We start from the raw sequence: 22,378 nt of genomic DNA on the forward strand, positions 1-22,378 counted from the left end.
AAATCTGACCTTCAGACACTCTTGTGTGAGTGGCATGGAAAGCACATGTGCGTGTCTGTGAGCCATTCCAGCACAGCTCAGGACCACAGGGGCACCCAATGAATATCAATGCCTTGGAACAAAGTTGTCTCCCAGCTGCTTGGGTTGTCCCCCTTCACTGGCTCTCCCTGGGGAAGCAGGATCCACCTGTACATACAGAAATCACGACAAGTCTCACAGGAGCAATCTCACATTTAATTCCGATAAAGCTTAAAGTGGCATCTATATAAATGAACATGCTTCTGAGCAGAACTGTAAGAGTTCGAGCCATATTGCTCTTAAACAATAAACCACATTTTCTTTATTATTCTGCAGTAAACCACCATGCTGTAAATTACCCAGAGCCCAAGACCTAGATGGACAAATTCTTAAAGTCAATATAGAGAACACTTACTGTCTTTCGGTGTGAGCCCACTGCCCCTGACAAACAGACACACACACACGCCTTTTTGCTGTTGAACAAAATTCATGTCTAATGGTCAGAAAAATGATATTATATTTCACAGATTTAACTGGCAATAGCCATCAAACGTAGATGGGAAGCTCAGACTCCTGACCTAAAGGTCCCTTCCCTAAATTCGTAAACAGAAAGAGAGATCCTGATGTTGGTACACTGGCCCTCCAGCCCTGGCCCAGCTGGATGGTGAGAGGTCTGGTGTGGAGGGGAAGTCAAGGGTTGAGAGGGGTTTCCCAGCTCTGCTCTGCAAGGGGATACCCCAAAGTGACTGAGGGACCCACAAACTCCTGACACCCAGCACGGAGGAGAAGTCGCAGGAGAGAATGCTCCTCCCTAGGGAAGTAGAGTGGGGACGCTTTAGAGCTCTCTGCCCAACTCCGGGTCTCTACTACACTAAACAGCTGAGGGTTCCAAGGACACCGAGTTCCCCTTTAAAGGGACATCGGCCCTGGTCCCACGCTGGAGACTGCCCTACACCCAGCACTCAGGAGTAGAGGCCAAAGGTGGAAGGAGACACTTCTGAATGTAGTAGGGATGTGCATTGTGCAGGACACGAGAAGAGAGCACTGCTGAGCCATTCAACATTCCTTACATCCGGAGAACCAGCACCGGGGCAGGGGTGGGTCTCTTGCCTGTGGGTCTTGACCCTGTCACTCATCACACAACAAGGTAAACCATTTTCTTCCCCTTGATGTTTCTGGTTTTCAGCCCCAGAAACCGCCGGCTGTTCTTCTCTGGCTGCCCATACAGCATGTTGACAAAGAACTCTGGTTCATCTTCGTCCCTGGGTTGGAAGGTCAGAAACCTAAACATTGCTCTTAGCTTGCGACACAGATAGGTCATTGCTTCCGCTTCGTCTGATGGTTCCTCATACACGGGCTGCTTCATTTCCTCATAGGCAGACAAAATCACGGCCTGAAACAAGTTGATCAATATGCAGATCATCACCAGCATGAAGGATGACAGGAACAGGACCCCCAGAACCCTGTTGTTGGAGAACTCGGTGTTCTGAAAGGCTGAAACGCAATAGGAGAATATCGTCTGCGTAGCATGAATCGGGTTACTGTAGTTCCACTCGTGTTGACCAAACACCAGGTAGCCAAATGCCATGTACACAAAAAAGTACACGGACACCACCAGGGCCATGTGGCAGATGCCGGGAAGGGCCGCTTGAATGGCCCTCTGAGCCAGGCGCACGTCATAGAAGATTCTGGAATACCTGAGGGTCTTCAAAATGGTCAGAAATAACAGGAAACCCAAAATGATCCTCATGGCGTGATCTACTTGAGAAACCGCATGAAACGGAATGAAATCCTCAGGGTGCGACAAGTAAAAGCGAATTATGCCAGTGGCCAAGAAGTGCTTCCTAAAGAAGAGCACAATCAGCACAGTAAATATGCATTTTAGAGCAAAGTTGAGCAGATTGTACACACTTCTCACGTACGAGGCCCTTTCTTGCATGATGATATAACCCTCATCGACCACATAGGCTAAAAAGAAAATGAGAATGGCCACATACAAGTAGATTTCTGCCGAAGTCTCCCTGTCGAAATCAGCAAGCGAGAAGGAGTGCACGGACAGGCTCGTGTTCACAACTCCTAACTGAGACGCCTCAAAAACGACAGAAATGCTACAGAACAGACTGACGTCTGGGTTGAAGGTGGTCAGCTCCAGAATCACGGCCCACGTGTTCTCATCAAGCCACTCGCTGCTCTGGAGTTCCCTGAGCCTCACGGTGGAATTAAAAGGCTGCTGCTCTGGGAAAAAATAGAACGCATAGCCTCCCGACCCATAGGTGTGTAAGAGTCCGTGGGAGACATACCCCCAGATCTTCCCTGGAGGCTTGTAAGTAAACCCATTGGTATTCTTATCCTCAGGCCTCTTGAGAACTTGGTTCCAAAGGCCAGAGTAGCTTCTGGTGTCTTCCGGGTCAGTGCCATAGCTGGGATGACAATGGATTTCTCTTCCCATGCTGGTTTGGGCAAAGTTGGCAGGCAGGCAGAGTTTATCGCCAGGTCTTGCCCTCACCTGCCTCAGCAGTGGAAGCCCCAGGATTTTAGAGGAGCTGTCGGGCAGAAAGGCTGGATTCGGGTCGTTGTGGACCAGGGGCACCAGCACGCTGTTCAGCCACCTGTAGATGTCCTCCAGCTTGGTCACCGAGCCGAGATCCACAGAGAACCGATCGCGAACAAACTGGTTATAGTAAAAGCTGTCCGTGTGATGCAGGAGGGCGACGAGCCTCAACAGGAGGGCTAGAAAGATGAAGTGAGTCAGAACGTAACACAGGAACAGGAAAGCCCTTCTCTTAATTGCCTTCTTCCTCTTGAATATTAGGATTTCGTCTTCGGTGAGGGGCTGGTACATCCTCGATCTTTGGATCTCCATGATCTGCTCGTGTTGCCTCTGCATTTCTTCTGGGCTCAGAGTGCTCTTTAACTCGATCTCAGTGTAGCGGAACTGGCTTTCCCATGAAAGGTTTTTACAATACTTGGGCCTACGTGTTCTGAAGCCTGACAGAAGTAGAATTCTAGACGTTTTCACCAGAAAAATGGACAGACAGAATGAAGAAAACGATGCGAAGAGCCAGTCCATTGACTTTTCATAGCCATAGGTCAGCCCATAAAATATGATGAAGAACGAAGATATAATGGACGTGGCGAAAACCAGCACCCACGCTATATGAAGGCACCAGGAAGGCAGAACGAAACTGCTCTTCTCCTTGAGTTCCAGAGTGGAACCCGCATGGGATGGCGGCTCTCTGGAAGTAACATTTTGATTGTTATTTGTGTTTGTGTTACTGGCATTAATGTTTGTTGACTGGGTGCTTGAGTCCCTGCTCTCTATCTTCTTAGGCTGCTGCCATGTCACAGACAGCGCCTGGGCAGTCTTTTGAAGTCTAGGCCTTTTCCCAATTGGAGGCTCCAAAGCCGCCTTGGTGGATGAGTCCCCAGACTCACGGGCATACCATCTTCTCAGAAATTCCTCCCAGTATAAATTCTCTAGTTCCATGGGAGAAGCCTTCCGGGGAGATACCTTTTCTAGAGTCACACGAGGTTCCCTCTGGGAGTAGGTGAAGAGAAAAATGATCAATATTTGCAGAGGCAGCGTAATTAACACACTTTCCAGTCCTATCATCATTGACCTGACGTAGCTCCCCTCTCCTGAATCCAAATTTTCTCGTCTGTCGAGATTAAAGAACATAATATTACACAGAAGGGAGGCCATCAGAATTGCCAAACAGCAGGACAGTCTCTGCAGCCTGCTGAATGCCCTAGAAGTATTGTGGGAGAAAATAGAGAACCATGAGTGATCTCTCCCCATCCTGTAAGCTGATTCTATCAGGAAATAGTCCTTTCTGTTGATAGGTTGGTCTGGGTGGGTAACATGAAGTGTTCTGTCCAAAGAGGTGTCAATACAAAGCCATTCCCGGCATAAAAACAGCCAGATGTGTCGGCTGAACAGATTTTCTACCTTGACTCTGCTTAGATACCAGCTGGGGGATTTGCCCTCATTGTTGTGCCACACACGAATGGAATGGATGTCCCCCAAGTCCCTTTTCGTGGTTAGGAGAAAAGTGTTGATGCCTCCCCGGTAAAGGGTTGTAAAATGCGGATGGCTCAGACAATGCACATCGCTGGCACCTTCCGTTCCCATAAGTTGCATGAAGACATCGGCCCTGGTCCCGGCCCGAAATCGGCTTCCTGTAAAAATAGTCACGAGGTAACACACCTTATCATAAGGATCATTATCTAGTAGAATTATCACGTGTAGCCGAAGATACCGATCCCTCCCATCCATCAGCAAAGCCCAGAAAGCTAGGATTATGTACATCATCATAATGAAAAGTACAGTGACGAGCGTCACAGGGTTGTGGGTTACGTTCTTGATGACCTCCAACCTTAGATCCACAGCATTAGGGAGCACAATCACATTGGCCTTCAGAAAGTGGATTTGCAGGTGCCGGTTGGCTTGTTTTATTAGATCCAGCTGCCGCCGGACCCTCCTTGTCCTTTGGCAGATGCAGTGCACTCTTCGCCACGTGGTCCTCTCTCCGAGAACACAGGTATCTTCTCTCCAATCGCTCTGGATCCCATACATGTCTAGGCAGTGAGCACTGAAAAGAGCGATTCTCACGAGCTTATCATTGGCTGCCAGGACAAAACGAGGTGCCTGCAGAGCTATGACCAAGGTGCACTCAGGCGAGCCGCCTCGCTGAGCTATGACTTGCAGCAGGGACGCTGGAAGGCAAACCACGCGGGCCTCCCTAACGGCACAGGCTGAGTCAAACAGGTCACTCTGGTTGGTCATGGGAGGGAAGTCATGGGGCACAAGGAAGGTGGCGACCAGAGCAGTGGGGGTAATTTCACTGCCAGCGTACACCAACACCGTGAACAACACGGTCACTTCGGTCACAATGTGGACCAGCAACTCCTTCACTACACTGCTGTCCACCTCAACCCTAAACTTCCCTGTCGTCCTTTTCAAGGACTCATCAGCTCCCTCGGTCTCACTCTCGGGTCCCACTGTGAGGTTAAAAGCTGCAAAGCTCAAGTTTTTTCTGGCGATGTACACTTCTGCTACATCAGGCATGATCTCGACCACGTCGCCGTCAGGTGTGGTTCCTGTCATCCTGAATCCAACCACCTCTGCCGAACAGCTTTCCTGATCATTCATCCAAGGAAAGGGATCATCTGCAAACTCACAAAACATGGTGGAAATTGGAGCGTTTTCAGATAAAGTAGGAATATTGCTCACATTTACCGTCGGATGAAAATAATTGCGACTGCTTTTCTCATTCATGAAGATATCAGTAACATCCCAACTTTCAGTTTTCCTGACATACACGTTAAGGCTGGAGGCCGTCATTGCGGTGGTCTCGTTCCCTGGCACTTTACCCGCCAGTATTGTGTCTGCTAGTGATTCCAACACGTAGAAAGGCTCATCAACCACTTCATAGCTAACGGTCAGTTTCAAGATATTAGACAAAGTTGTTAATATCCCAGTGCTCACTGTTTCTATTTGTTCAGAGTAAACGTGTGAATCCTTCTGTCGAGACTGTTGTAGGGCTCGATTTGCTAGCCAAATCCTCACTGTGGCCAGTTTCTGAGCCATTCGAGTGAATCCAGTGGTCGTCTGGGTTAACTCAGTAACACTCATGACAACCTGGCTAATTTCCACCAAAGTGCTATTGGGAAGAATGAAAGTCTGGTTGACAAGGTATTCCCGGAGTCTGGCTTTGTCAGCTTCCAAACTTAATTCAGGTTTCATGATATTCAAAACAGAAGCTGCTATATATATTAAATAGCCTGCAGGTAGAAATTCCTGGCTGTCAAGCAAAGTAGATAGCGATGAATTTGGTCCCATGGTGAAATTGAATAAGCGATCGAGCACGCCCTTTGCTGAGATTTTATCCGTAGGGGCATGTACGGTTGCATACAAAGTCGCCTGAGAAAAAGCTCCTAGAGAGTCATACACCTGAACAAATATCTTCATCGCATAACGATTAGGCAACACACCCACGGGGAGAAATGAAGGGGGCGATGTGGATTCATTCCCCAAATACAGGATGGCCCCCAAGGTGTTCTCTTTCACAGAACTGATCTGACCCAAACCATACAAATCAGAGACTACCATTTTGTACGTAAGTGGGATGTTCTTATCCTTAAAATTATCGCACCGGATGACAAACCTGGTAACAAAGGCAACTCCTGTAGCTGGATTAATGCTGCACTCTCCGGTTTCAGGGACATGGTTGATAACAAACGGGTGCTTCAAGTCCACATTATGCCCACTCCAAGTTGCTAAATGCACAGAAGCCCAAAACTTAGCTTCAGGAAAATCCTTCAAAGCAAAAGGTTTTATAGACAAATGAGCCTCATTCCTTCCTGTTGTGGTGTGTTTTGCCCAGTCAAAGTTTAACTCATCCCCTAGAGATGACAGAATCAACCATTTATACACATCCTGGCTTGTTGAACCAGTTGTGCAATTGAGAAACAAAGAAAATCTGGCTGAAATACCCAAAACTGCATCACAGTTTTCAATACACGAGATGTTTGCTGTGGGGACTGGTCCCTTTAGCACGTGTACCTTTCTATCAATATGGGCTCTCCTAGCACCCTTGCGGATCACCATTCTGAAAAAATACACACCTCCACCTTTCAGTGTTTTTGGCTGAAGTGTGAGGACAGGACCAGAGGCTTCCTTCCAGTTCAGATCAGTCTGCTGTGGGGCGCAGACGCTGTTGCTCATCACTGTGATTTTATGTCCCTGGTAGTTTTTCGGATCAGTGGTACAGTACCAAGAAAAAAGCATTCCCTCGGATGGGTTTTCCGAATCTGCATCAGAGGACGCCCTTCCTTGCAGAATCAGCCTGTCTGTGAATTGGATTACGAAGTCGGGATTGCCGGGAATAAATGCCAATAGATCACTTCTAGTGATGTTGACATAGATGAAATCTGAACCTTTTGTCTTAAGTATCTTTGTTTTTGCATCAAAGATGTTGAGTGTGAATCTGAAAGCATACGACCCGAAAGATAAGGTTTTGGGGCGGATTTCCAAATGTAGTGGAGATATTCCAAGTCTGGTGTCCCGTGTTTTCAAAGGTGCACTCCAGTCCGGGATGTTTCCGGAGCGCACGGGAAAGACGTCCCACTCTGGAACAATTGAGGTGGTGTTAGGGCAGTTGTGCTTAATGGATACACTGAGGGTAGCCTCCATCTTCCTGGTCAGCACCAAGGGTTCACCATCTTTGTTCCTGTTGATCTTCACCATGGTGATCTCACACGGCGCCTCTGGGGATACCTGGCAGGACACGGAAGACTGGATGGCTTGAGGCCCATCCGAGGTGAGAGCTTCCAGGACAACAGGCGTGGGCCCATCCGTGGGACACTGCGTTTGGGCCACGAAGCCCGCGGAGGGGCGAGGCCCGGCGGCCGGCAGGTCGGAGGTGGAACGGCGGGGGCGCCGAGGGCCGGCGGGCCGCAGCGGCACGAGCCAGAAGGTCCACTCCGGGCGCCCGGGCGCGCGGGGCAGCGCGGTGCGCCACAGCAGGGACAGCCGGCCGCGGCGCGCAGACAGCCGCAGGTGCACGAGCGCGGGCGCGGCGGCCAAGCGCGCGCGCAGCCGGACGCGCAGCAGGACACAGAGCGGGCGCGCGGGGCCGCGGGGCAGGCAGAGGCGGCCGCCACCGGCCAGGATCACGCCGCCGCCAGGGGCCGCGCGGGGCCGCAGGTGGACGCGGGCGCTGCCGGCCGGCTCCCCGAGGCCCGGGGCGGCCCTCCAAGCGCGCAGCGCGGCCGCGTCTCCGAGGGCTGGGCCGCGAGTCCAGGCGGCTGGCGAGGGGCGTCTGGCCAAGGCGGGATCCGCAGGGTGGGGTCCGGACTCCGGTGAGGCGGTCGCCCGGGAGTTGGTGATGGCAGCCAGGGCTCTGCCAGGATAGGTGGGCCGCGGGAGGCGTCTGCGACCCAGGCCCAGGCCCAGGCCCAGGCCCAGGCCCAGGAGGAGGAGAAGCAGTGTTCTAAGCCGCATGGTGCTGCCTGAAGGGCAACCTGGGAGCCACAGCTGTAGCCGCGGGATCTGGCTAACCGTTTGGTGTTGGGGGTGGGGGAGTGGGGGGGGGGCGGGGGTCGCGGGCTTGGGGGCTGGGCGCGGGCTGCGGGTCACCACCCTGGAGCATGGAATGGGGTTGGGCTTCCGGGGTCCCCCTCCCTTTCCTGCTCCTGTAGGCCTCCAAGCAGGAGTGCTCTTGGAATTAAGGTGCCCCAGGCTCCCAACAGCTTGGAAAGGCCCCACCTTAGCTGGCATCCCCTTCCACTGGCAAAAAACCACAGTGTTGTGATCTTCCTGAGAGCCTAGGGAGGTCTGAGTCGGGGTTTCTTGATTTGCTTTTCCTACTTTCTTAGGATGAAACTCCAAATCCTTGTCTTTAGATCTTTTTCGTTTCTCTAGAAGCATTTAATGCTGTAAATGTCCCACCAAACACTGCTTAACTGCCTCCTGCATGCTTGCCTAGTTTTGTTATCATTCAGTTTAAACTATTTCTACTTGTTCCTGTTTGGGTTTTGAACCATCAGTTCAAGTGGCTTATTTAATTTCCCAGTATTTGGAGCTTGTGTAAAATCTTACAGTTATGCTGGTTTCTAACTTAAGTCTATCGTGGTCAGAGAATACATTCCATCTGATTTTGAGCCTTTGCATGGACTGAGACTTGCTTGAGAGCCCATACAGTAGTGTGGTCTACCTTGCTGTATCGTCCTGGTGCCCTTAAAAACAAGGGCATTGGGTGGGTTGTCCTACAGACATCAACTAGATCAAGAGAGTGGGTACCCAAGTGTTTCATCTTTTATGTCTTCCCTGGGTTTTCTCTGGTTTTCTATCACTCGCTGAGAGAGGCCGTTACTCTCTCCTGTGCTGACTGGGAAACTGTGTCTTTGACCCTTTCTTTCTGTCCATCTTTGCTTCATGTCTTTTCAGGCTCTATTAGATGGATACACATTGGTGTTACGTCCATGTGAATTGGTCCTTGTCTCGTGATGAGATGTTTCTGTTTACCCCTAGTAATCATCTCTGGAAGTCCTGATGTTCAATGCCAGATGATATGTTGATTGTATCTGAATAAACCTGGAAAATGAAATGAAATAGCCACACTAGCCTTCTTATGCTTACTGTCTCCATGCCATATCTTTTTTTCATTCATTTCTTTTTCAGCTTAGGTATGTCTTTATATGTAAAGTGGTCTTCTGAATGCAACATGCAATAGGGTTTTCTTTTCTTATCCTCTCTCTCTGAGTGCACCACCCCGAAGGACAAGCCATTGTCAGGACAGAAGAAGGCAGCCATTGCAAGGAAGGGAGATGGCCCTTACTGAGAAGCGATCATGCTGCCACCCTGAGCTTGGCCGTGGGGCTCCAGAACTGTGAGAAATAAGTCCTTGCTGTTCAGACAGTGCCCCCACTCCGCTCCCCTCCGTGGTATTTTGTTTTATCAGTCTGAGCTAAGACAACCGGAAAGGTCAGGGCTGAAAACTCAGATTGGGGTCATAGGAGGCATATAGGGAGGAGGCCAAGATGGAGAAGACAGACAGACTCTGGCCGCTTCCGTACTTAGTGGTGAGGCAGACAGAGACAGGCAGTGGGGTGGGAGGGAAAGCAGGAGGGTATGGTGTCTTGAAAGCCAAAGGAAGGGGGATTTCATCAAAGGAGCAGCTTGGTCTGCTGGGTCAGAGCAGATGAAGATTGGACGAGGAGGTGCTAGAGGTGGCCAAGGCAACGATGGGGTTTGGAGTAGGAAGGCCTTTACTGTCCTTGACAAGCGCAAGTTCAGTGTTCTGGTGGTGACAACCACATAAAACTCTGGGAAGTTTTGCAGACTTGGTAGAGCAAGGAAGTCAGACGGTAGGCAGAGGGGAATGGTAGTATTATAAAAGATCTAGATATCCAAAAAGATAGAAGAATAACCAGAAAAGATTAAAATAGCGCCCCCACGTGGTACTCACAGACAAGTAAGGGGACAGCACTATGGGGGCAGTGCAAGGCCTCAGGGTACCCTTGAAAAGAGAATCTTCAGTACTGGGGGTGGAGGCACCCATTGATCTGAATTCCGTTTTTCCTCCCGTCTCTGGTTTCTTTTGCGTTTACATTGGAATCAGTTCCTGAGCATATATTAGTTGCATATTAATCAGCATTACCTAATGGGATCATGTAGCAGATTTTCTTCTACAGGCTCTAGTAGTGAGCGCCATTCAGTTTGATTTAACTCCAAAAAACGACCTCCAGGCATGTGTGCTGGGCAAGGCTTAAGATGGCACCCTGAAGAGCTTGAAAGTGGTAGCTGCTCTAGGGTTCCCCTGCCTCTCAAGGGACTCTACAGTTGAGTCCCCAACAGGGCCCCCAGCAGGGAGGAGTCCCCTGGCAGGGGTGGAGCGCCCTCGGGCCCTGTGGCCCAGGCTAGGTGTCTGATGGCGGGGTAGGCGCTCCCACTGCGGCGGACCCTTCCAGCCCAACCCCTGCGCGGCAGGCGCGGACCTCCTTAGAGCGCCCCGGGGCGGGGCCGGCGCCGCTGGCCAGTGAGCGAGCCGGGAGCGCGCCCGCTCCGCCCCGCGGTGTCCGGCCCCTCCCCCCATCCCCCTAGGCAAGGCTGCGGAGGCGCCTGGACCCTGATACCTGCCCCGCCACCCTCTCGGCTCCATGGCCGCTCCCGCTCCCCTGCGTGACTGCCAGGTAAGTGGAGGCAGAACCCGGCCCGGCTCCACGGCCCGGGGCTGGCGTGGCGCCCGCGGAGGAGGCGGGATCCACCAGCGTGGGAACGGAGGTCAGCTGGGGAGTCGGTCGTGAGGTCCTGGCGTGCGTCCTGGTTGCAGGAAGGGACCAGAGCACCCTCCCGTGGGACCCCGGCCGCGTGTGTCGGCCCCTCGGAGACCCCGGGACCTAAAAAGCATTAGCCCAGGCATGGCACAGGAGGGACGTCCGCTTGCTTGGGATCCTCCAGGGTGGGAATCCTGTACACATTTTGCAGAAGAAGGTGGAGTTCCGGGGCCTTGCCCCGGCGTTATGCAAGAGGCAATCTGGCCTGGGGGTGGGGACGGGTGGGTACAGGATATTTCTCTTCCCAGGGGAGTCGCAGGTCTGTGAGGCCCTGGTAGGGCCCCAAAGGCAGCTCTAAAGGTGAACAGGTGTGAGTGTCTGATGAAGTTGAGAGAGGGGAGGCGTTGTTTTGGTGTTTGGCCGATAGACTTGGGGGCCAGATGGAAATACCACCCTCCCCACCAAGCAGGCTAGCGTTCTACCCCTTTCCTGGCCTCCCAGACCTTCCTTCAGTCTTATCAGGGACTTACATGTACTGTGCGCTTGCTCTCTGAGCAGACACTGCACGGGTGCCCCATGTATCCTCTAGAACCCCATGTGGGCCAGCCAAGGATCTGATAGAGGACGTTGCCAGGAGGCACACAGCTACTCAGAGACCCCCGCACGCTGGAATTTACATGAGGTTCGCCCACCCAGGGCTCAGCTTCGTGTGCTCTGCACTGTCTCTGAAATCTGAGAGTCCATGCCCTCAAGGCTGGGGTTTCTGGAAACCCAGACTGGGTGACAAGCTTCTGCATTTGGAGACCCTCTGTGCTTGGGTGTGGGGGGTTTCCATTTGGAGGATAAAGGGGTGTTCTCTTCTCGCTATGTGTAGGCGTGGAAGGATGCGGGGCTCCCACTCTCAACCACAAGCAACGAGGCCTGCAAGCTGTTCGATGCTACCCTGACCCAGGTATGCTCCCCGAGCAATGTGGTGGTCTCCCCTCTGAAGGCCCACCGTGCAGGTTTGAAAATTACTGAAGGCTTTTAGGGAACGTATTTTTCATGTTTAAATGTTCTGGCATCCCCTTTTTTATGCCGGCAAGTAAGCGGCCCTGCGGCAAGTGAGCAGCTGTGCCCCACGCTCCCATCTAACACAGGGAACTTCGATTTCTAGCCCAACGCACTTATCGCCCGATGCACTCTCATGCAAAGCTGCTAAATGATGACCACGGCGGGCACCAGACTCGAAGCTTCTACAGCTTAACACCTTTATCAGCACTCTGGTTTTATAAGCAGCAAAGCCCATCAGCCCCGTGGCCACCCAAATCTCCTGGTCAGCTTGGGTACAGTAGGGCGTCCTGGCGACACAAACATGCTTCATCATGCTTTGAATCCCCAGAGCCCACAGCTTGGAAAGTGGTGCATGCTGTTTTCCATTTCATGATGAATTTAGGAGCCAGTGACAGTGAAATTTATGTACTCTGGGGCCTGGTGTTGGAGGCATCTTTGCCGACCCATGGCACAGTTGAGAGGTGGCCCCAGAGGTGGGCAGAGAGCAGTGGGATATTTATGGAGGTGCTGGCCCTCCATGGGCCTCCCCCTGTGTCCTGCGGGGGTTGATGTGGGTCCCCTCCACTGAGGGCCTGGGGCCCTGGACTGGAGCAAATCTTTGACTATATTGCACTCAGCTTGACTGTTCTGAGCCCGTCCACCGTGTTCCCAGCCATTTCCAACACCAGCGAAGGAGCCTATAGTTTTGGAACTGGGAGGGTCTCAGAGGTGCAGTCCAACTACCCTGACAGGTGGGGAAACTGAGGCCCAGGGAGCTGAGCTGGCTCCTGCATTCTGGTAGGGCAGAAGCAGGATGCACTTGGGTCTGTATATGCCAATAGAAACCCCCAGACCTGGTGTTTATCATGAGCAATGAGAGCACTGCCTACCAAGTCCATCCATATGACTTAAGGACCGAAAAAGCTTTTAGAAACCCAAGCAGAAGCCACAGCCGATGAAATGCCCTTAGCTTGCCGCAGGACTCCACTGTGTGCCTGCGAGCTCTGTGCTCTTCCTGATCCTTTTGGCCTTGGTCGAGCCCTTGATTTGTTACACAGCCCAAGTCCTCAATGTGGCATGGTCTACCCCGACCCCCGCATGGCCTGTGTATATTCTGTCCCATGGGTCAGGGTCAGACTGTGCCAGTCTGTGTTAGACTGCCTCCTCTGTGTCTTAGGAAAACATGCTCGGCTAGTTCTGTGAAGATGTAGGTTAGACATCGTGATGTCTAGACATTTAGACAAACGTGATGAGACACATTTTAAATTCCAGTATATTGGAGCGCCTGGGTGGCTCAGTGGGTTAGGCCTCTGCCTTCAGCTTGGGTCATGATCTCAGGGTCCTGGGATCGAGCCCCGCATGGGGCTGTCTGCTCAGCGGGGGGCCTGCTCTGCCCTCTCTCTCTGCCTGCCTCTCTGCCTACTTGTGATCTGTCGAATAAATAAATAAATAAATAAATAAATAAATCTTTAGAAAATAAATAAATAAAATCCAGTGTACTATTATGGTTTTAGGATTTTTTTTTAAATGAGCATATTTATTTTATTTACTTTCTCTTGCCTACTGCAGGGCCCAAACTCATGGCCCTGAAATCAACACCTGAGCTGAGATCAAGAGTCCTGTCCCTCACCAATGGAACCACGCAGGTGTCCCCCAAAATAAGCATTTTTTGGGGGAAAAAAGGATTAGAAACACATCTACCAATGGGGGTGAGACTAAGTTTGATCATTGGGCTTTCATGCCTCTTTCTAAATTTTTATCCTAAATGTTTAATAAAGTTCTTTTTTGGAAGGAATGAATCCTACTGTGGTAATCGGATTTCAAGGCCCATCTTTTGACTAAAGAAGCCACTGCTCTGGGCAGGTCGCCTGTCAGGACGAAGCTTCCGTTACATGTTTTCCTTTCTGAAAATGGTGACCTGATCGTTTCTAGAAAACGTGCCTTCAGTTCTGGGTGTTTAGTCTTTTCACATGACACCAACCCAGGTGTGGTCGCTTGGAGTTCGGACTGTAAAGTCCTGAATTCTCTAGAGAGAAGATCCAGACTGAGACACATGCCTTCGTCAACACAAACGAAGGACTCCCTGGGGACAGGTCTGTTCTGTCTGTTCTGTTTCAGTATGTCAAATGGACCAACGACAGAAGTCTTGGTGGCATTGAGGGCTGCCTGTCGAAGCTCCAAGCCGCGGATCCAACCTTCGGTGAGTGATGCCGTCCCTGAGTTGAGCCCCCTCGTGTGGGTCCCATGCCTCTCTGGTTCCCTGACTTCGAGACTCAGCTGGCATGGGGATGGCAGGCTGGTGGCAGTGATCAGGCTGGCATTTGCACGGAGAGAGGGCAGGAAGCCGACAGCCACCGTCGGGCTTGGAATAACAGCTGGTTTTGTACAGGTGCCGGGTTCTCCAGAAGGGATCTTCCTAATTTATTCCCTCATTGTCGGTCAGTTCTGCATGAAAGATACTGATCCCACTTCTCAGAGGAAGAAAGGGAACCAGAAATGTATCCCAAATGACCCAGCTGGTAGTTGGGTGGCTGGGACCACATAAGGCTTTCTGTATCCCGGACCTGTCTCTGGAGCCTGAGAGGCAGCTATGGCAGCCTTTCGGGACGCTGGTGAGGCCTCAGCCACAGAGACCTCATGACAGAAGTTGGCATCCCAGATAAGCCACGTGAGTGTTGGTGGTACAGTGGTGAGCAGTAGCTGCCTTCCACATTAGCCGTGTGTGCCGTGGGCATAGGTGGGTCAGCCCAGTGCATTCTGGAACCTGCTGAGGACAGAGTGCCCAGAATGGGGGCAGAAGGAAGCTGAGCGCAGCCTACAGGGGACCAGGAGTCAGGAGTGTGCTCAGGCACGCTGAGCAGACCTCTGGCCCCAGGATAGAAGCCGGGACCACCGGGGTCATCCCAACACTACACTATAGTCGGGTCCTCGGTCTCGGGCCTGGGCCAGTGACCGAGTTCCAACTGCCAGCAGACACCCTGGCTCTGTCAGGCTGAGGGCTAGGAAGCTCAAGGAGGGCCTAGAGGTCTGCGGACCTGCCGGCAAGGTTGCTGCAAGGGCCAGAGGCAGACCCTCCCGTCCCCCACTGCACCCCCAAGCTCTCCGTGCATGGGCGTGGCTCAAACCCACTGTGCTCCAGAGACCAGCCCCTGGCACTGGACCATCAGCTGAGCCCTTCCCTGGCGTCTCTGTGCGGGCGGTAGTGAGTGTTGGCAGGGGAGGGAAAGCAGGGCTGGAGGGCCATGGGAGCCCACGGGCAGCGCCTAACCGGTCCACCCAGTGGAGGGCTGAGGGGAGACGCCCCAGACACTGGCACGCACCGCAGCGCCCTTGTTAGCAGAAACTGGTCCACAGTGCCGCTCCTCCGTGTGCCGCTCAGGGTCCGGCTGAGCTCCGACGGTGGTGGGGGCCCAGCGCGCAGCGCACCGGCCGCCGGCCTGGGGCCCTCCTGGGATGGGGGGTGTTTATTTCACACTCTGGCCAGGCTGGCGGGGCGGGGCAGGGCCGTCGCGGTCACTCGTTGCTCTCCAACCTTTCCCCAGCTATGGGTCACGCCATTGCCAATGGCCTCGTGCTGATCGGCACTGGAAGCTCCGTGCGGCTGGACAGGGAGCTGGATCAGGCCGTGAAGACAATGGTGGAGGTTTCCCAAACACAGCCGCTGACGCAGCGGGAGCGGCTACATGTGTCTGCGGTGGAGACCTTTGCCAAGGGGTGAGAGCCTCCCTGGCCAGGCGATGCCACGGGCACCCAGTACCCTCGGCAAGGGGGACTTGGGGTGGTCCTCACCCTGCCTCCTGCGGCCCTCTCCCTGTCTGCTGCTGTGCCTGCACCTGACCAAAGATGAGGAGACGGGTGGCTAGGATTTCCGATCTACCGTTCAAGGCAAAATCCTTAATACATATACATACATAATCCATGCCACATACACACCCTCGTGAGTGTCTGCTGTGGGCTTCAAGGTTGTCCCCTGCCTCCATTGTCCCCACAGCTGTCCCCCTGTGTGTGGATGTCGTGATCCTGCAGCCCCTCTCCGGGATAGCCAGTGCATCTGCTCAGGCAGGGTTGACGCTCTGCCCAGCTAGGTGACCTGAGTGGATGGTATGTGGCTTCCAAAGCAGTAAGCAAATTGTGCCTGGCCTTTTCTGCTGGGTCAGTGCCAGTGGCCAGCCCGGCCAAGGTGGGCTTCCCCCCGCCCTACCGACTTTCTGCAGCTGGTTCACCGGCTTTGGCAACTTGTTAAACCAGTTTTTGGTTGGTTTGAATTCCAGAGTAAAGCTTCCCACTGGTTTTTCAATTTTCTGAGCCACAACCTAACACAGAAACTTTTGTGTGTGAGTGTATATATAGTATGTTCTCTCTCTCTCTCTCTCTCTCCTCTCTGCGCGACCTCCCCTCCCTCTCCCCTCCCCTCCTGATATATTATATGCATTTCTGTTGAATTGGTGCGGACTGGCAAGAAGCGAGGGCTTCTCTGCCTCCTGTGGATAAAGTGTACGTCCAGTGTTGCGGAGAAATCTCTCTTTGTCTCACAGGAACTTTTCCAGAGCCTGTGAACTATGGGAACAGATCCTCTGGGACCACCCAACAGACATGTTAGCCCTAAAATTTTCCCACGATGCCTATTTTTACCTGGGCTACCAGGAGCAGATGCGAGATTCTGTGGCCCGAATTTACCCCTTCTGGACACCCAGCATCCCCCTGAGCAGGTACGTGCCAGCTGGAAACCACGTCGTGTCTTTCTTCCCCCTCCTCTGCCCTGAAAACATGACCCTGCCCTAAAAATACTGAATCTACTGTGGCTCTTCTCCGTGTCCTTGCAAGTGAAAAGGTCTCTCTGTTCGCTGTTCATCGCATCCTGTCCTGTGGGTGAGGCAGGACCGTATGTATCAGCCCAGGGTAGTTGTGCCACAGTAACAAATAGCTCCTAGATCTGATTCTCCAAAGGCTCATTTCTCGCACGTACTACGCACCTGTCACAGGAGGGCTGAGGGCTCTGCAACCTTGTTCCTGTTTCCCTCCTGCATCAGTGACCCAGAGGATCTAGCTGATCACTGAGGGAGAGAGGAGGGCACCCCTGGGGGACTCCCAGTGGCAGGGCTCAGAAAGGAAGGGACACACTCTGCCACTTCCAAGTCGTCGGCCGGAGCTGGTCACGCAGCCAGGGGAGGGCAGGATGTGCATCTCTGTTCCGTTCTCAGGAGGAGAGGGAGGCCCTGAGTACCGGAGCCACCCTAGTGACCACCACACCGAAAGACCCCTATCATGTCTAATCACAGGATGGGGGTGCCTGGGTGGCTCAGTCGGTGAAGCGGCTGCCTTCTGCTCAGGCAGGTCATGGTTCGGGGTCCTGGGATGAAGTCTCGCTTCGGGGTCCCCCCTGCTTAGCAAGGAGGCTGCTTCTCCTTCTACCCCTCCCCCCTGCTCATGATCTCTCTCTCTCTCTCTCACTCTCTCAAGTTAAATAAATACAAGTTAAAAAAAACAAAACCACACCATGGTTGTGTCCATCACAGATGGGCTCATGGATTAGAGAGCTGTGTTCTCAGGGTTCTTCACAGAAACAGAGCAAAGAGGGTATGAATATCTGTAGCCATATCACTTATACGCACATACACGTATGTATGTGTGCGAGTGTGTGTGTGTGTGTGTATGTATGGAGATTGGTTGATTGATTTTAAGGAATTGGCTCATGAAGTTACAGGGATTGGCAAGAGAGTCTGAAATCCACAGACCGGGCCAGCAGTCTACAGGATCAGGCAGGGTCTCTGTGTTGCAATCTGGAAGAAGAATGCCTTCTGGGGACCTCACTCCTTTCTCTGACGTCCTCAGTGGATTGGATGAGGCCCACCCATGCTATGGAGGGTAATTTGCTTTACCCAGAGTCTACAGATTTAAAAGTTAATCACACCTGAAGAAAACCTTCACAAAAGCACCTAGATATTGTCTGGCCGAGCAACTGAGTGCTGTAGCCCTGCCAATTGGGCCCATGAGATAACCTCATCACAAGAGCCCAATGGGACAGGGTAAACCATGAGCATTCTGTCCATGTGTAAATGTTGCAGGTGAAATGACCCTGATAAACATTTAAAAGAAATATTTAAATATTTAAAGAAATACTTAAATATTTAAGAGAAATACTTGAGTGTTTGAAAGAAATAAATATTTGAAAGAAAAGTCTGAAAGCCAGTGTGCTAGGACGTGGCTTCTGTGAATCACGAGAGCCAGGCTTTATCTGTGTGCACGGCAGTAAGCGTAATGTCTGAGTCACAAATAGGAACTCCATCACTCTATCATGTTTTCCCGTAATCCCTCCAAACCCCAGGAGAGAATGCTTCTTTCAGCCCAGTACTCTGCTGGCGGTTATGGCTGAGAAATCATAGTGCCCATGTATCCCGGGAAGTGTCTTCAGGCCCATCCGGGGCTGGCCCTGGGCCAAGAGGGCGCAGGACAGAAGGGTCCCTGCCTCTAGAAGCTGGGGTCTGGGGAGGAGCTGCCCAGTGAGCGCAGGTCAGGCCAGGCCAGGGGCTGGGCACTCCTAAAAGCCACCACCAGCCTGCACTCACTGGTGCTTCCCCGAGAGGCTTCCTGGGCTGTGCCTCTCAGTGAGTGACCCCAACCGGACAGGAAGGAAATGGCCCCCGGCATTCTCAGGGGAGACACTGTAGTTGATGGGGGTAAGGTGTGAATTGCCAAGGGGCCTGCTCTAGAGACAGGGCTTGGGGGTCGGACAGTTGTGGTAATGGTGCTCCCCACGGGCCAGAGTATCCAGCGACTTGGGGTGGTGCCCAGCTGGTGAAGGGGAGGGCGGCCCATCTCCCAGGGTTGGCATAACCGTGCCACAAGCCGGGCAGCGTAAAACAACAGACATCCATGCTCTCAGCGTTCTGGAGGCCACAAGGCAGAAATGAAGGCATGAGATGAGTAGGGCCATGCTCCCCCTGAGGGCTCCAGGGGAGAACCCTCCTCACCTCCTCACCTCTCCTTAGCTTCTGGAGGTAGCTGGCAGTCCTTGGCACTCCTTGGCCTGGAGCTGTGCCACCCCAGCATCTGCCTGTGTTCTGTGGTTCCAGCATGTGTGTGTGTGTGTGTGTGTGTCCAAGCCTTCTCTCCTCTCTCTCGTAAGGACACCGGTCATTGGATTCGGGGCCGGCCCTCACCCCGTAGGACTTCATCACCACTGCACCGTCTGAAAACATCCTAATTCCATGTCCACGTTCATGTTAGGGTCCATGTTCAGATGTCCTTCTGGGGGACACGGTTCAGCCCATACTAAGGGCTAAACAGGCCACTTTTCCTGAAGACTTTGTTTTGTTTTCAGCTACGTGAAAGGCATCTATTCATTTGGATTGATGGAAACCAACTTCTATGACAAGGCAGAGAAGCTGGCCAAAGAGGTGAGAGGGCCCTTGCCAAGGTGCCGACCCCTCAGGGAGGGCCGTCAGGTGGGGCAGAGCACACCAGCCTCCCTTTCCTCAGAGACACTGGGGAGGACTCGTGGCCACGGCGAGCACAGCCTCCCGTCCCGCGGTCTGCAGTCCGCACACCGCCTTCCCGGGTGTGATGAGGCCGAGGAGGGCTGTGTTCACCTCACCCTCGCGGCCCCACAGGAGGCAGCTCCAGGCTCCCCCAGCTCTGTCTGTCTCAGAGCAGAGCTTCAGGGAGATGTCCTGGGACTGCAAATGCAAGCTGCTTCCCCAAGGGCCCTGACCCGGGGGCTGGGCTCCTGCCAGCCAGCCCTTCCCTGAACCTCTGCCTCCTTCCAGAGGGAGGGAACCCAGGTGAAAGTGCAGAGGAGGGTGGGTGTGTGCTGCCCGCCAGCCCGGGTCCGTCCGCCATGCTCTCCTGGTGGGCCGGCTGGTACCCGGGCGTGTGGTGGGCACCCCTCACCAGGGGCCCAGGAGCAGGCAGCAGGCTGTGGCAGTGGACTTGGGGCTCGGGGTGTCCTCTGTGGCCCTTGGAGTCCCTGTCCTCCAGCCCCTCTCCTCAGGCAAGTGGAAACTGAGGCCAGGCACAGAGGGGCTGTCACACATACAGGCACTTTATACACAGCTGCTTAACCTGCTCCTGTCTACCACGAGGCACGATCTTCCTCACTGTCCCCATGACGGGGTCACGGCTCAGAGAGGGGCCATGGCTGCAGCCTCCTTCACTCCATGCAGCTCAGGGAGGGCACAGCAGGTGCTCGGCCAGGCCTCCTCACCGGACTGCTGTCCTTCAGGCTGCCTGGACCAGACCCGGCTTCCCACATCCCACCCAGTGCTCCTCCCCGCAGATATCGCCCTAGATGGCCCCCAGTACCCCTCCCCAGGAGGCCGTGAGGTTCCTGAAATGTGTTCCGGTTATCGAGATGGAGCCCAGACTCGAGTGCAGGGTGATGGCTCCCTGCAAGGCCTCTGGGCTCCCTGGCTGGGGTGAGCAGGCCACACTGTCCGGCGGGGTCAGCCACAGGAAGGTGCTCTGGAGACCCTGGCAGCTGGACCCCCTCCTTCGGTGATGTCCATCTGGGCAGCCAAGGGCTGGCAGGATATTTCCAGAAGCCAGAGGACAGACAAAAGGCGCAGGCTTATGCCTCACTGGGGCATAAGGAGGTGGTGGCCTGGGGAGCCCTGCTCTGCTGGCCTCATGCCCCTTTCTCCCGCTGCACCCCCTCTTGCAGGCGGCACACTCTGACCCCAGTGCCAGTACGCCGGAGATCACGGAGCAGGGCCCCACAGTGGCAGTGACCGCCCCGCCTCCAGGAGAGCAAGGCGCGTGCACCCAGCTCTGCTGAGGTCTGGAGAGGCCTCAGGCTGGTGGTGCATGGGGTGTGGGCCTAGCGAGCCAAACCCTAGGGGCAGGGAGAGCAAAGGGCGGAGGGCAGGGGAGCACAGTGCTCGGGAAGTGTGGAGCCCAGGGATAGGCTGAGGCTTCGGGTGGGGGAGGTGGGCAGGGCAGGCCCTGGGGGCAAAGGCTAGGGGGACCTCCTGGGTGGTGCTGAGCCTCTGTGACTCTGACCCAGTGAGGAAACTGGTCTGGAGTCCCTCGCAGAGGGTGGGCCTTAACCTTGGGAGCTGCCCCGCTCCCTACACTGAGCAGCAGGCCTCGCGTCCACCCTGCAGGAGGGCAGCACCTCAGTGGGTCCCTTCTCGGGACGCCCCTTTCTTACAGCGTCCGCACGTGGCCTGGGCGGGCCTGTGCAAGCAGCCGGTGGAGCAGAGAGGCTGGGCTTGCTGGGGACAACCTGTCGGCCGAGACCCCACAGCAGGGGGCCAGGCCAGGGACTCTGCCTCTGGGAAAAGCATGGGGCACCGAGGCAGCGGGGCTGGGGGACGTCGTGATCTGGTGTGTGGTGCAGGAGACCTGGGCTCCTGTGGATGGTCCGCTGCTTCAAGCTTCAGCTTCCTCTGGGCCTGGCACTCGGGAGGTGCCCAGGACACAGAAGCTGAACCCAGGAGGAAAAGAAGAAGACAAGGTGGGGTCGGATTCCCACCTTGTGTCCCGCCTGCCTTGCGGGTCACCGTCAAGCTCACTGGTCATGGGAGGGCCTACTGTTCTGAATAGTAAGAACATCAGAACGAGCCCAGAAGGCCATTCATAGGCGTGTGGTCGTCTGCAAGGGGGAGCCAGGAGCCCGAGTTGGGGGTGGGGCGGTGGGCTCAGCATTCGGACCTTCCGGGGCACTTCACTTCCGCGGCACTGTTGCTTCTCACCAGGGCGGACAGGCCCAGAGAGGCTGGTTGGCCTGTTGCAGGGGACTCAGCCACGTGCAGGAGGCTGTGGGGCCCTGGGGCCGAGTCCCGGCCTTGGAAAGAGCCAGCTGCGGTCCTGCGTCAGTCGGCCAGCCTCCCCAAGCTCGGTCCCTCAGCTTGAGGTGGGCAGTGATACCCTCACTAGTGACAGCACGCGGACGCTCAGCGGGGCTGGACTCGGGGATCATTGTCGTTCTGAGGCAGAGCCTGGTGCCCACACTTGTGCCAGCCCGACATGTGCCCGTCCAGCGTGGGCCCCTCGTCCCCGTGTCACTTGGAGGTGTCTCAGGTCCCTGGGCGGCCCGACAGATCCACGTTCTCTCTAATCGTCTTTCATGCCCTCCCCGTGTAGGCTTTGTCTATCAACCCCACAGACGCGTGGTCAGTGCACACCATTGCTCACATTCACGAGATGAAGGCAGAAATCAAGGACGGAGTAGAGTTTATGCAGTCCTCAGAAGCCCACTGGAAGGTACGATTCTTGTCCACGGGTCCCCTGCCTGGAAAACCCCAGGCAGCCCCTTGAGTTAAACTGAGGCTTTATGGACAGCAGTTCCGGGGTGCAGCTTAGCTTAGCTCTGGGAAAACTTGTGTTCTGCTTAGAGGAGTTTCTGTCAAGACACAGTGTCCCCCCTTGGAGCCACATGGCTCCCCGCCAAGCCTGCCAATGTTTTGCAGGTGATTCTAGAATACGTTTTGTGTTGGGGCATTTGGTGTAAAGGCACGGAGCGGAAAACTCCCAGGGCACAAGAGCCTGTCCCCACTGAGAACCTGGAGGGCCCTGAGCTGCCCCTTCTGCCACCACCCACCAGCTGGCT

General features: G+C 54.2%; 2 protein-coding genes across 4 annotated transcripts in view; one reads left to right on the forward strand and one right to left on the reverse strand.

Moving 5' to 3' along the window:
• On the reverse strand, positions 1 to 9,373 carry LOC131839856 (polycystin family receptor for egg jelly-like). Its single transcript, XM_059187550.1, has 2 exons — positions 9,360 to 9,373; positions 1 to 7,922 (listed from the first exon to the last, which is right to left on the reverse strand). The coding sequence occupies exons 1-2, from the start codon at positions 9,371 to 9,373 to the stop codon at positions 1,154 to 1,156; spliced, it is 6,783 nt and encodes a 2,260-aa protein (XP_059043533.1). The 3' UTR covers positions 1 to 1,153.
• TTC38 (tetratricopeptide repeat domain 38) overlaps positions 8,170 to 22,378 on the forward strand; it is a 24,620-nt gene continuing 10,411 nt past the window's right edge. Inside the window, exons 1-7 of one of the 3 annotated variants that reach the window (XM_059187285.1) lie at positions 8,170 to 10,713; positions 11,672 to 11,749; positions 13,948 to 14,029; positions 15,372 to 15,543; positions 16,365 to 16,538; positions 19,151 to 19,226; positions 21,913 to 22,032. In XM_059187285.1, the coding sequence (XP_059043268.1) occupies positions 10,681 to 10,713; positions 11,672 to 11,749; positions 13,948 to 14,029; positions 15,372 to 15,543; positions 16,365 to 16,538; positions 19,151 to 19,226; positions 21,913 to 22,032 (735 nt within the window). In that variant the 5' untranslated portion in view covers positions 8,170 to 10,680. The remainder of the gene's footprint in view (positions 10,714 to 11,671; positions 11,750 to 13,947; positions 14,030 to 15,371; positions 15,544 to 16,364; positions 16,539 to 19,150; positions 19,227 to 21,912; positions 22,033 to 22,378) is intronic. The other 2 variants (XM_059187283.1, XM_059187282.1) reach the window with 2 other exon arrangements.

This window comes from Mustela lutreola, chromosome 8 (assembly GCF_030435805.1).
Source record: "Mustela lutreola isolate mMusLut2 chromosome 8, mMusLut2.pri, whole genome shotgun sequence".
NCBI lineage: Eukaryota > Metazoa > Chordata > Mammalia > Carnivora > Mustelidae > Mustela > Mustela lutreola.